General features: G+C 55.6%; 2 protein-coding genes across 10 annotated transcripts; one reads left to right on the forward strand and one right to left on the reverse strand.

Annotated features, from left to right (window-relative positions):
• Positions 1 to 690: 690 nt before the first annotated feature.
• On the forward strand, positions 691 to 7464 carry LOC102181295 (galactoside 3(4)-L-fucosyltransferase). 9 transcript variants are annotated; one of them, XR_001917683.1, is made up of 4 exons: positions 691 to 848; positions 4519 to 4613; positions 5125 to 5204; positions 5317 to 5580. XR_001917683.1 is itself a non-coding variant. In XM_018044935.1 (4 exons), the coding sequence occupies exon 4, from the start codon at positions 6062 to 6064 to the stop codon at positions 7151 to 7153; it is 1092 nt and encodes a 363-aa protein (XP_017900424.1). In that variant the 5' UTR covers positions 719 to 848; positions 4568 to 4613; positions 5125 to 5204; positions 6050 to 6061; the 3' UTR covers positions 7154 to 7464. The 9 variants fall into 9 exon arrangements, 8 of the variants coding, with proteins under 8 accessions (XP_005682564.2, XP_017900424.1, XP_017900425.1 ...); XM_018044935.1 differs by lacking the exon at positions 5317 to 5580 and adding an exon at positions 6050 to 7464 and having other exon boundaries at positions 719 to 848; positions 4568 to 4613; XM_018044932.1 differs by lacking the exon at positions 5317 to 5580 and adding an exon at positions 6050 to 7464 and having other exon boundaries at positions 724 to 848.
• A 2131-nt stretch (positions 7465 to 9595) lies between these two features.
• Positions 9596 to 13313, reverse strand: LOC108634739 (neurturin; the record flags this gene model as incomplete). Its single annotated transcript, XM_018044938.1, is given in 2 exon segments — positions 9596 to 10186; positions 13095 to 13313. Coding segments are annotated over 2 exon segments (594 nt in total). The 3' UTR covers positions 9596 to 9761.
• Between the last annotated feature and the right edge of the window lie 210 nt (positions 13314 to 13523).

The raw sequence follows: 13523 nt of genomic DNA on the forward strand, positions 1-13523 counted from the left end.
TTTGGCCGTGTTGGGTCTTAGCTGGGGCACACAGGGGCTTTGTTGCATTATGCAGGACCTTTTGTTGTGATTCCTAGACTCTCTAGTTGTGGCTCACGGGCTCAGCAGTCTGGCACAAGGGTTTATTTGCTCCACAGCATGTGGGATCTTAGTTCCCCAACCAGGGCTTGAACCTGTGTCCCCTACATTGCAACATAGATTCTTAAGTACTGAACCAGCAAGAAAGTCCTTGCAATCTGTAATTTTTTTTTTACAAGTTTTCTTACAGGTTATCTCTTTCACCCACTTGCTTCCTGCCATATTCCTGGGGCCTGACACAGCAGGTGCTCAAGAAACATTTGCTGACTGAGACGGAATGAAGAGGTGGGATGTGTGGGAAGGGAGGGTAGGAGGCTTGAAATTTTCCTCACCTGCCCCTCACCAACTCCAAGGAACCCCTGGTGCCCCGCCACCCGCCATGGAAACCACTTTGAGAGCCAGTAGTCTGGGTCAGCCCTTTCCCTTTATGGATAGGTCAACTCTATGCCCAAAACCAGGAAAGACTGGAGGCCACACGGGAGACCAGGGCAGTGACTAGTCCCCAGTTCCCCACCCCTTCCTCATCAGGCCATATGGGAGGGATTAGCCACGTCCCACCTTTGCTATTAAACTATGGCCTGGCTCATGGGACAGAATACCCTGTGTCATCTGACTCAGATGTGGTGGAACTGGACTGATTTGTGCTGCTCCTATAGGTCCACTTCCTTCTTCTCCCTGGAGTCGCCTCATCCCCTCCCAGCGTGACCAACTGTTCCTCGGCCCTAAGCCTCCTGGTCGGCTGCTGTCTGCCCTGCACACTGCCCCTCCAGGTAAGGCCTCCTGGGGAACATGTCCCCTCTCCCTGGAGGCGCTGATGCCCCCTGGGAAGGGCTTGCAGGCTGTACTCCCAGACATTTTTGGTGTTTTGGCTGTGCTGGGTCTTCGGTGCTGTGCATGGACTTTCTCTAGTTGCGGCAAGCAGGGTCTCCTTGCCAGATGTGGTGTGCGGGCTTCTCATTGTGGTGTTTTGTTGTAGACTGTGGGCTCTAGGCACACGGCTTCAGCAGTCGCCGTGCGAGGGCTCTACAGCTCGGGCTCTGTAGTTGTGGTACCCCAGGCTTAGTTGCCTCATGTGGGATCTTGATTGAACCTGTGCCCCTTGCACTGGCAGGGAGATTCCTATCCTTGGCACTGGACCACCAGGGAAGTCCCTCCCAGGGGTCTTTCTGGGTGCCAGGTGCACCAGAGGTGGAGCAGGTGTGGGCAGTTCTGATTGATTTGCCAAACTGGGAGGAACTGCGTTTCTCTCTGTTTCTGTCGATCTGTCTCTCTCTGGCAAAGCTCTGGCTTAGAACCCCCACTGCTTCTTGGCCCCCATGAGCACCCCAGAGCCCTTCCTCTTTCCCACCCCATTCCGTGGGGAGAGGACCTGAGTTGCGGGGAGAAGGGGGTGGATTTTGTTCTGTTTATCTGATCTTTATGGCATCCCGGCATCATGGCATTCTTCAATTCCTTTCTGGGAAAAAATATCTCAGGTTCCACTTGGGTGGAATCTCGGCCCTGACCTCCCCAACCCCCATCCCCCAATCCAGGCTCCTCCTCCCTGCCAAGGGCCTCAGTGCCTCCTAGGAGGAGCTGCTATAAACCCAGGACAAAAAAACTATATTCATTTTAAGTGCATTTCCACACACTAACCTTCTGTGCGTGGCCCCAAACCCCAGCTGCACAAAGTAAGTTGTGGTCAGAGTTCAGCCTCCTGAACCTCCTCAAAGGTTTTGTCTTTTGGGTCTCTTTCCAGGAACTCTGGCATGAACATATAATTCTTTTTTTTTTAATTTTTAATTTTAAAATCTTTAATTCTTACATGTGTTCCCAAACATGCACCCCCCTCCCACCTCCCTCCCCATAACATCTCTGTGGGTCATCCCCATGCACCAGCCCCAAGCATGCTGTATCCTGAGTCAGACATAGACTGGCGATTCAATTCTTACATGATAGTATACATGATAGAATGCCATTCTCCCAAATCATCCCGCTCTCTCCCTCTCCCTCTGAGTCCAAAAGTCCGTTATACACAGCTGTGTCTTTTTTCCTGTCTTGCATACAGGGTCGTCATTGCCATCTTTCTAAATTCCATATATATGTGTTAGTATACTGTATTGGTGTTTTTCTTTCTGGCTTACTTCACTCTGTATAATCGGCTCCAGTTTCATCCATCTTATCAGAACTGATTCAAATGAATTCTTTTTAATGGCTGAGTAATACTCCATTGTGTATATGTACCACAGCTTTCTTATCCATTCATCTGCTGATGGACATCTAGGTTGTTTCCATGTCCTGGCTATTATAAACAGTGCTGCAATGAACATTGGGGTACATGTGTCTCTTTCAATTCTGGTTTCCTCAGTGTGTATGCCCTGAACATATAATTCTAAATCCCACTCCCTTTTCATCACCCGAGGCCACCTGCTGGCTCCTCCATCCCACACTTGGAGGGTTATGCCAGCTATGCCCAAGAGGAGTACCCCACCAGCCATCAGAGTCTTCTTTAATTTTTTTGGCTGCACTGCACAGCATATGGTATCTTAGTTCCCTGACCAGGGATCGAACCCTCGCCCTCAGCAGTGAGCGTGCAGAGTACTAACCACTGGACCACCAGGGAAGTTCCAAACTAGTAGTATTCCAATGTGAAATCAACAGAAGGGTTGAGATAATTTTGTCTCATTTGCTTCCCAAGTCTTGGAATGTGTGCTCAGTCACTCAGTTGTGTCCAACTTTTTGCAACCCTATGGACTGTAGCCCACCAGGCTGTGGGATTTTTCTGGCAAGACTACTGGAGTGCATTGCCATTTCCTCCTCCAGGGGATCTCCCTGACCCAGGGATCGAACCTGTGTCTCCTGCACTGTAGGCAGATTTTTTACCACTGAGCCACTGGGGAAGCCCAAGTCTTAGAAACTGGGGTGTATCTTACATCGATAGCACACCTAATCCGGACACTCAGTTTTCACTCTAGATCCTTGATCTTTAATTAGACTTTGTAAAAATGTCCTGCGGGAGCAGATTTGCCCCTCCACGATGTCCCAAACATCCTGTCAGGATTTTCAGCTGTTGAATTGGCTATCAGACACTGGTTTTGGTGGGGTTTTGCTGCGTGGGCGGGGGGTGGACGTTTGGGTTTGGTGTTCTTGGCCTCATCTTGGGCATGTGGGATCTAGTTCCCTGACCAGGGTTTGAACCCATGCCCCCTGCAGTGGAAGCGCAGAGTCTAAACTACTGGACCCGCCAGTGTTTTTACTTTTTATCTTGAAATTGTCTTCAATGTACAGAATAGAGAAGCTTTTCTTAATTTAATTTAGCTTAATGCTAACAGTTCGTCCAACACAACTGCTATATTTCAAGGGCTTGAGAGCCAGAGGGTGCACCCTATGGGGCAGACAAATAACATTTCCACGATAGCAGAACGTTCTTGTAGACAGCACCAGGCTGTAGACTGGAGCTCCATGTGCAACACGGGAGTTCAGCTCAGTTCAGTCGATCAGTCGTGTCCGACTCTTTGCAACCCCATGAACCGCAGTGCGCCAGGCCTCCCTGTCCATCACCAACTCCCGGAGTCCACCCAAACCCATGTCCATCGAGTCGATGATGCCATCCAACCATCTCATCCTCTGTCGTCCCCTTCTCCTCCTGCCCTCAATCTTTCTCAGCATCAGGGTCTTTTCCAATGAGTCAGCTCTTCGCATCAGGTGGGCAAAGTATTGGAGTTTCAGCTTCAACATCAGTCCTTCCAATGAACACCCAGGACTGATCTCCTTTAGGATGGACTGGTTGGATCTCCTTGCAGTCCAAGGGACTCTCAGGAGTCTTCTCCAACACCACAGTTCAAAAGCATCAGTTCTTCGGCACTCAGCTTTCTTTATAGTCCAACTTTCACATCCATACATGACCACTGGAAAAACCATAGCCTTGGCTAGACAGACCTTTGTTGGCAAAGTAATGTCTCTGCTTTTGAATATGCTATCTAGGTTGGTCATAACTTTCCTTCCAAGGAGTAAGCGTCTTTTAATTTCATGGCTGCAGTCACCATCTGCAGTGATTTTGAAGCCCCCCAAAATAAAGTCTGACACTGTTTCCACTGTTTCCCCATCTATTTCCCATGAAGTGATGGGACCAGATGCCATGATCTTCGTTTTCTGAATGTTGAGCTTCAAGCCAACTCTTTCACTCTCCTCTTTCACTTTCATCAAGAAGCTTTTTAGTTCCTCTTCACTTTCTGCCATAAGGGTGGTGTCATCTGCATATCTGAGGTTATTGATATTTCTCCCGGCAATCTTGATTCCAGCTTGTACTTCTTCCAGCCCAGCGTTTCTCATGATGTACTTTGCATAGAAGTTAAATAAGCAGGGTGACAATATACAGCCTTGACGTACTCTTTTTCCTATTTGGAACCAGTCTGTTGTTCCATATCCAGTTCTAACTGTTGTTTCCTGACCTGCATACAGGTTTCTCAAGAGGCAGGTCAGGTGGTCTGGTAGTCCCCATCTCTTTCAGAATTTGAGCGCGGCTGCGACGGTGCAGGAGCTACCCCGCGCCCAAGGTAAGGAGCGGCAGCTGCACTTTGCTGGAGCAGCTGTGAAGAGAGACCCCACGTCCAAAGTAAGAGAAACCCAGGCAAGACGATAGGCACTGAGAGAGGGATCAGGGGGCAGACAGACTGAAACTATAGTCACGGACAACTAGCCAATCTGAACTCAGGAGAGGAGTTTGCAGTTACATTAAAAGAGGAAAGTTCGGATTCTGGATCACAGCTGCTCCAGCTTTGTGTTTTGGGGCAAGAGACATACTCAGAACCTCTGTTTTCTTATCTGTAAAAAGGGCGGCTCCATGGCCGCAGGAAGTGGAGGGGCACAGGGCTAAGGTCCTAGATTTCTGCTCCCGGGGCTGGGGTCTGGAGCCTGGGAGGGCTTTGTGACCGCTTGCAGGAACAGAAAGGACCAGGGAGTGGACCAAGAGACACCCAGGATCCCCTAGAGCGCGACCAGGGATGGGAGGTGTCTTGAGTGCTTATTCCCTGAGCTCTTCTTGTCCTCTCCCCGCAAACTGTTCAGGTTCACTGGCACCTTCGGGCCTTGGCATTGGCTGTTCTATCCACCAGGAGTGTCCTTTCCCCCAACTCGTATGCTGCCTGGTGAGCCCTCTACCATAATTCTGTTGTACTCCTCCCAGACGGAGTCTTGGCTCCAAGCCTCAACTCCAGGGCCCTGGGGAGCACCCAGTAACCAGCCCTGTCTTCTTCCTAGGCTGGGGAAGACTCTGGAAGCTAAGAAGGGCAAGGGCAAGGGCAAAGTCACGGTCAAGGTGGGACCTGAGAACCATTGGAACCTATCCTAGGTCAAGAGGTTGTGTGACCTGGTGGGTAGGAGAGTGTGGACTCTGGGGCCAGCTCTGCTGTTTTCTCACCGAGTCCCTTAGCCTCAGTTTTCTCATCTGTAAAATAGAAATAACCCACATGTGCCCACTAGGCATGGGTGTTATTGTTTTTTTTCAAAATTTATTTATGTATTTGGCTGTACCAGGTCTTAGTTGTGACACAAGGCATTGTCAATCTTTATTACAGCATGCCAGGATCTTTAGTTATGGTATGTGGGATCTACTTCCCTGATCAGGGATCAAACCCCAGACCCCTGCATTGGGAGCTCAGCATCTTAACCACTGGACCACCAGGGAAGTCCCTTAGTCAGTCAGTTCAGTCGCTCAGTCATGTGCGACTCTTTGCGACCCCGTGAATCGCAGCACACCAGGCCTCCCTGTCCAACACCAACTCCCAGAGTTCACCCAAACTCATGTCCATCGAGTTGGTGATGCCATCCAGCCATCTCATCCTCTGTCGTCCCCTTCTCCTCCTGCCCCCAATCCCTCCCAGCATCAGGGTCTTTTCCAATGAGTCAGCTCTTCACATGAGGTGGAAGTCCCTACGCATGTGTTATTATCCTTCTTGTCAAAGGTGCCATGTTCACTCTCCCCTCCTCCCAGCTGCTCCAAACCATGTATCCACCCGGTTGCACCAAGGTGAAGTGTTCCTGGCACCACTGTCTTCCCGGGCTGTTGCTGCAGCTGCTTCTGGCTCTGTGCTTCTTCTCTTATCTGCGTGTGTCTCAAGACAAGCCCAAGCCCATGTGGGTCTCCGAACTGGGGGCCCCTTCCCAGGCCACTGAGGGGTCCTCCGCCCACCTGCCCCTGCGTGTCCTGCTGTGGACGTGGCCATTCAACCAGCCAGTGGCTCTGTCTCGCTGCTCGGAGTTGTGGCCTGGCGCAGCTGACTGCCAGCTGACCATCAACCGAAGCGAGTACCCTCAGGCGGACGCAGTCCTTGTGCACCACCGGGAGGTCAGCAACCGGCCCCAGACGCAGCTCCCGCCTTCCCCGCGGCCCCCTGGCCAGCGCTGGGTTTGGTTCAGCATGGAGTCGCCCAGCAACTGCTTGAAACTGAAGGACCTAGATGGCTACTTCAACCTCACCATGTCCTACCGCCGTGACTCGGATATCTTCATGCCCTACGGCTGGCTTGAGCCGTGGCCTGGCCAGCCTGTGGAGACGCTGCTGAACATCTCGGCCAAGACCAAGCTGGTGGCCTGGGTGGTGTCCAACTGGAAGAAAGACTCTATCAGGGTGCACTACTACAAGCTGCTGAAGCCACACCTCCAAGTGGACGTGTACGGACGCTTCCACACCCCACTGCCCTATGCGCTCATGGCCAAGCAGCTGTCCCAGTACAAGTTCTACCTGGCTTTTGAGAACTCCCTGCACCCCGACTACATCACAGAGAAGCTGTGGAAGAATGCCCTGCAGGCATGGGCCGTGCCAGTGGTCCTGGGCCCCAGCCGGGCCAACTATGAACAGTTCCTGCCACCCAAAGCCTTCATCCATGTCGACGACTTCCAGAGCCCCAAAGACCTGGCGCAGTACTTGCTAGCACTGGACAAGGACTACGCCAGCTACCTGAACTACTTCCGCTGGCGGGAGACGCTGCGGCCTCGGTCCTTCTCCTGGGCCCTTATGTTCTGTAAGGCCTGCTGGAAGCTGCAGCAGGAGCCCAGGTACCAGACGGTGCCCAGTATCGCATCTTGGTTCCAGTGAGCAGGCCAGCCTGGCACCTGCACTGCTGACTATCTGGAGACCTTGGTGGCTGGAGCTCTCCCTTACCTGGGGCTTCACCAGGGGTCTTTCCTCCCTGGGAGCTCGCTTGCTAGGAACTTTACCTGGTGGGGGCAGGGGTGAGTTGCCAGGGGCTATGGCTGCCCCTGGGGAACTGGCCTTGGCATCCTGCCCTCTGGTGATGGCTCTGGTGGACTGGTTTGTGATTACTGCTGCTGTTGATGAACTGCCTCTGAGCTATTAAGGTTGGCAATACTGACGCCATTTTCCATATGGGAATGCTGTGAGGAAAACTGGCGTGTCCTCCCTTATTCCACACCAGCATTGTCCTCTCAGGGCAACTCTGCTCCCAGGGGTCACTCACAGGGTCTGGCGACATCTGTGCTTGTCACAAATGGGGTGGGCTGATAGCATCCAGTAGATGGGGAGCCAGACATCCTGCCCAAAAGTCTACAGCGCCCAGAGTGGCCCTGAACTTGTGAGAATGGACCGGCCCCAAGTGTTCAGAGGTAGGAAAAACCCTCAAGCAGGGTGGGAAGACCGAGGCCGGGAGCAGGTGATAGTGGGGGTGGGGCTATCTGGGAGGTCACATAGGGCAAGGTTGAGACAAGTGAATCGTCTATACCCACTGCAAGGATACAGGAGGGGCAGGGCATGCCCCTAAAGGAGGTTTGTGCATGGTTCTAAGCCCCATGTGAGTGGCAGTCTCTGTGTCCTGTGAGTGTGTGTGTGTGTATGATGTGCACTGCTGAGAACCCCCAGCCCTGGGTTCTGCAAAGGCAGCGCTTGTTTATGTTCCAATTCTCTGGTGGGCAGGGCCAGCGCCTTGTGGTTGGATCCCGGTGGGAGACAGGGAGACTGTGGTCCCAGGAGGCCACACATACACACACACACACACACACACACACCCTCAAGGCACTTCAGGGACAACAGGCCCAAGCACCAAAGTTGATTTTCCTGCTGTGTGTCCTGGGCTGAGCAACTTCCCTCTCTGAGGCTCAGGGCCTTCTAGGATGGGGAAACTGAGGCTCAGCTTCCTCGGCTTCTGGGAACTCTGGCCTCTCTGCCACGGCTGCCGGGCTGAGTCAGCCCGAATGTTGTAAGAATCCACCACCCCAAACCTCAGAGTCAAAAGACTGCGGGGGTGTGTGGGGACCCCAGCCAGCCAGCATGCTCTGAAACTGCCTTCCAAGCTGACCACCCACGGTCTGGGGCCTGGCCTCCAAGTGCTGCTCTTGGGCCTCCCTGGAAGTCCTGCCTATTAGCTGACTCCAGGGGGTCCAGCTGCCGCAACAGCAAAATAGAAGACTGGAAAGCAGGGAGCTGGGAGTGTTCCTGCCCAGCCAGGTGAGCCTCCCTGGGGGGAGCATCTGACCTGAGTCTCCCAGCATCAGGATGGGGATTGGGTCAGCGCAGGACACCATGTTTGGTAGGTTCTAGAAGGTGGTCCTTAGCGCAGCAGAGAGGAGGCCAGTCTAGGAGACACAACAGTAAAGGAGAGGGTGGGGCTGTTCTTTTGAGAATCCCAGTCTAGTGTGGGAGGATGGAAGAGAAGGGACTGTGCCCTTAGACAAACTGGGCCAAGGGGCAGTTGTGCCTTGGAGATGTTCCCGTGCTACCCAGTCTGAGGGGAAGAAGGGTAGGAGTCCACTCCATCTGGTCTCCCATGAGCCAGTCCTGGGCTTGCAGCAGCCACTCTCTTGCCCACCCTCCTCAGACCATTGACCAGCAGACCCCTCTCTGCCTGCTAGGAACCCAACACCCTGTGCCCGTTCTGGGCGTGCCAAGCATCAAGGTGACACCGTGGGCAAATCTAAACACCACATCACGCTTTTTCCATCCTCCACGGGGCTCCTGGGAAATTCTCCCTCGAGCTCTGGCCAAAGCCTTTACGGCCCAGGACGTAGGTCCCTGGGGACCCAGCTGTGCCCCAGCAGGCGCCGGTTTGGGGCTAGATGGGGTTGGCGCCCGCCCCAGACCTATCCCTGCAGGGAGATGGGCAGCGCCGATATTTTTAGCTAGTGAAAGGAGATAGTGGCTCCGAGTTCACCCTGGTGGGAGCTGACCAGGCCCGAAGAGGTCTATTGGGTGAGGGAGATTTGGACCACTTGGACCTCAGTTTTTCCATCTGCACTGTGGCTCAATCTTTCCTACCCAGAAGGACACCTTGCCGGGGAGTAGGCTAGGACACATCTGGAAGGGGCAAGAGAGCCTGTAGAGAGATGCGAAGGAAGGTCCCTGTGGACATGCCCCCTTTCAGCCCCTCTTTCCTTTCTGCACGCCTGAACAAAACCGTCTTTCTTTCCCCAGAGCCCAAAGCAAATGGGATCCTCCCAGCATAGCGCAGGTGGTACCCGTCCCCCTCTTCCCAATGGAGATGGCGTCTCCTCCCCGTAGGCCTTCAGCGCAGAATCACAACCCCGGCTGGATTTTCCACACTTTATTTTGGTACAGTTAACGCGAGAGTCCTGGGCCCTGGACGGCATCTTCTGCTTGTGCGCAGTCTGTCGCGGGGCTTGCCAGGCGGGACCGTGGGTGCCGTCGGGGCGGGGGCCGTGGCCGCCGTCTCTCCGGGCCGGCTGAGGTAGGGTCACACGCAGGCGCACTCGCGCGCCGACAGCTCGTGGACCGTGTGGTAGCGACTGTGCGTGTCCAGAAAGGACACCTCGTCCTCGTAGGCCGTCGGGCGGCAGCAGGGCTGAGCGCGGACCCGCTCTCGCCGCACTCGCCGCCGCTGGCGCAGGCGTCGCAGCCCCAGGTCGTAGACGCGCGCGGCCGCCTCGCACGCGCCTGCGCAGTAGCGGAACAGCACCGTCTCTTCCGATGCGTAGCCCAGGCCCAGCTCGCTCACGCGCACCTCGAGCTCGCGCAGCCCGCAAGGCCGTGTCCCCGACCGCGCACGCGCGCGCCGCCGCCGGGGCCCCGCCCGACGGCGCGGACCAGGGGACCGCCCGGCCCAGGGCGTCAGTTCTCGAAGCTCCACGGCGTCCGGGGCGCCCTGCAGCAGTGCACGGTCTGCGAGGGGATGGAGAAGGGCCGCGGGGTCAGTGGGTGGATGCATGGGAAGGAGCGCCACATCTACGCTGTTCCTCTGCGAAAAGGGACCCTGTGGTGACTCAAGGGCTAGTGCACCCTCTCCCGACCACATCTTATCTTGCTCCCTGATTCCGGCTCATGCACCCTTTCTGGGCGGCGTGTGTGTAAGGGGAGGGTTGCATATCCAGGCCCCCAGGCTGGGTCCCCAAGGCTACCAGCACCCTTCTCTGGAGCCTACACCTAAGATGGACTGCCCAGAACCATTTCCTGTACCACATACCAGTCTGCCCCAACTTGAGCTGAGCCGACCCGGTGTCTGTCTCCCTGTGGGCACACCCCTCCACCACTCTGTGGACCCCATCCCTATGCAGGGCAGCACTGGAAATTCTTCCCTTTTTCACTGAGCTGCTCTCACCTCACTGGAGAAAAAGAAAGGGGCGGGGTGGCGCTCAGCAAGCGGTGTAGTGAACCGAATCCCTGTCCCTCCTGGGCCCCAGCTGTCCCCACCCCACGCTGGTTGCTCCAGGAAACTGGCACATTCTCTCTGAGCAGTGTTGGGGGCCTGCTTCCCACAGCCCAACCCTCCACTCTGGTTGAGCTGTCATGGGTCTCTCACTCGGTCTCTGGGATCCCCACCCAAACCTCTGCATCTTCTCGGAACCTCTGGCCTGTTACCAACGCCTCCCCCTCCCCCCATCCCTCCTGCTCCACCGTGTAGCAGTACTCAGTTTCCCCTTTCACAGCACCAAAGCAGGGTGTGTGAGCTTCTCAAAATGCACAGACGAGCAGCTGACACTGAGACCTGTGTGTTGGCCCCGCCACATGGGGTGACAGCTACTGTCAGGGGCTCCCCCCATGTTACAGGTGAGGAAACCGGGCATCTAGAGGGGAAAAGAGGTGCCTAAGACCTCACCACTGGCAGGTGGCAGAGAGAAAGAAAACCAAACAGCCTTCCCACTTCCATCCCGTGCCCAAGTTTGGTGCAAGTCCAACACTCTTCTCCCACAACTGCCTGGAGGTTCCCTGAGCCATAGATTCCCAGGGCTCCACGGCCTAAATTTATTTCCCAGGCGGCTGGTCCTGCCCCGGTGCTCCTCAGCCCCAGGATAGAAGTGTAGACATCGGGATGGCAGACAGCGCTGAACTGACACTGGGTCTGCAGACAGGGGGCTTCCAGCCCCTGAGCAGGTGGCAGTCACTCTTGTGGATGAGAGAGGAAATCCCGAGTTTAACCTCCCACCTGCCCCCAAGGCTGGCGCACCTGGCTGTCAAAAGAAATAGCTTCTTGGGAGGCCCAAGGGGGAAGGGCTGTCTCACCCTGGGAGCTGTCTGTTCCCATAGGGGGTCTCAAGAGCAGACAAGCCCCGGTCCTGAGCCTTGCTCTGCCCACTCTGAGCCTTGTGGTTTCAGGCAGATGACAGCCCTACTGTGGTTGTACCCGTTGTACCCTGCTGTACCCCACTTTCATTGTTTGCTCAGTGAGACTTGCGGAGTCCCTACTTTGGCTGCGGCTGGGAGAGTAGACATCGGGGGCCACCCAACGGCATCTTCTGGGAGACGGGTGGGAGTAGGGTGGCAAGCACTGCTTGCTCTAGAATCACGGTGAGCCTACCTCACTAACGATGCCTACAATTCCACCAGTGTGCCCACCCCAAAGATGTGTGTCTAGAGTTAATTCATGGGATTGCCAGGTTAAGATACAGATCCCTGGTTCAGTGTGAATTTCAGATAAACAATAATCTTCTAGTATATCTGTCCTTCCAGCAGGCCTGGCCACGTGCACAGGAATACACGTGGAATACAAGGAGATGATGCCCACACCTCCCTGGCCCAAGCCTGAGATTCCTCCGTCAGTGCGTTAATCCCAGAATCTAGAACACGGACTCTGGGGTATGGAAATCCATGTCCTTCCTCCAGTAGGGCTGGATCCGGGGACAGGATGCGGGGCAGGCAGGACCCGACAGTGGGCTGAGATCCTCCCTGGTGCCTGAAATTCACCACTGGGCCTTTGCCCCCAGGGCCTGGAGCACTAGCTTTGGGGAGCCCGGGTCTCTGGGACCCAGTGTCCTGGGAAGGACTTAGCAGCCTGAAGGGGGGAGCGGCGGGGGCGGAAGTGGAGCTTGCGCCGGAGGCCACCCTTGTCCATTGTGAAGACAAGAAAGAAGGATTGTGTAGGCCGGCAGGGCGCGTGCAGACTTGCACACAGGCGTGCACGCACCCCCTACCCACGGGGGCCCACGCACGCTCCCCCGCCTACACCTAATCCCCATTCACCCGTGCGGATGCACGTGTGGACACACCCATGCACCCACAAAGTCAGGGCCCACGCACCGCTCCAGCCCCACAGAACCTGCAGGGGGCAGGCATCAGGGGCGAGTGGGGAGCTGGACCATGCAGCCACACCCCCCAGGGGTGACATTTCCACTTTTCTACCTCCTGGCTTTTCCCACAGCGTTCTTGCCCATCTTCTGCTCCTCTATGTCCGTCTTTCTCCCATTTCTAGGACTCGTCCAATTTCTAGGTCTCTCTTTGCCTCCCCCATCACCCGGCAGGTCACTAGGGCCTCGGGTCCAGCCTCCCTCTTCCTCCACCCCCCGCTGTGCTGCAGGGCCGCCCGGGCCGAATGCCCAGGTCTAATCTCCATCTGGCCCCCGGGCCCCTCAGGGCTAGAGCCTAATTCCTTGTGACAGCTGAGCTGAGGGACCCCAGTTCCCAGCATCCATCCCCTCTGACACCCCTGCCAGACCGTTGAGGGGATTTGCACCCTCCCTCCACCCCATCTAAAATAAGCCTCTGTGGCCCCACTCCACTGCATACAACATTCCACCATTATGGTCGCTGCGATGTTGGGGGTATCTGACTCAAGACGGGGCGGGGGAGGGCTTACACTGGGCCAGACGGGCAATGCGGGCGTCCAGGGTGCGAGGCGGCCGGCGCAACGGGGCCAGCGCAGGTCCGAGGCGGTGGCCGAGGAGCAGGCCCTCCCGACACATCCAGATGGAGAGCACGGAGCTGCAGAGCACCGAGGCCAGGGCCGCCGCCTTCCAGCGCTGCATCCTCAGCCTGCGTCCACGGGATGGTCAGCCACACGGCCTCCGTCGTCTGTCTGTCAGGCAACAAACGGATGGGCACAGGGTGCTGGACCAGCTAGTGGGGATACAGTGGGGCCCCTGAATTTGAACCACTCCTGCTTAATGACCAATAATAATATAGAAGTGATTCATCTAGGAACCACTAAACAAGGTTGTGGAAAATGCTGCCAAGGAGTAGGTGGGCACTGTGCCAGGGGTAACCTGGGAACCACCCCCATCTGGGC

The sequence above is a fragment of the Capra hircus genome, unplaced genomic scaffold, assembly GCF_001704415.2.
Source record: "Capra hircus breed San Clemente unplaced genomic scaffold, ASM170441v1, whole genome shotgun sequence".
Lineage (NCBI taxonomy): Eukaryota > Metazoa > Chordata > Mammalia > Artiodactyla > Bovidae > Capra > Capra hircus.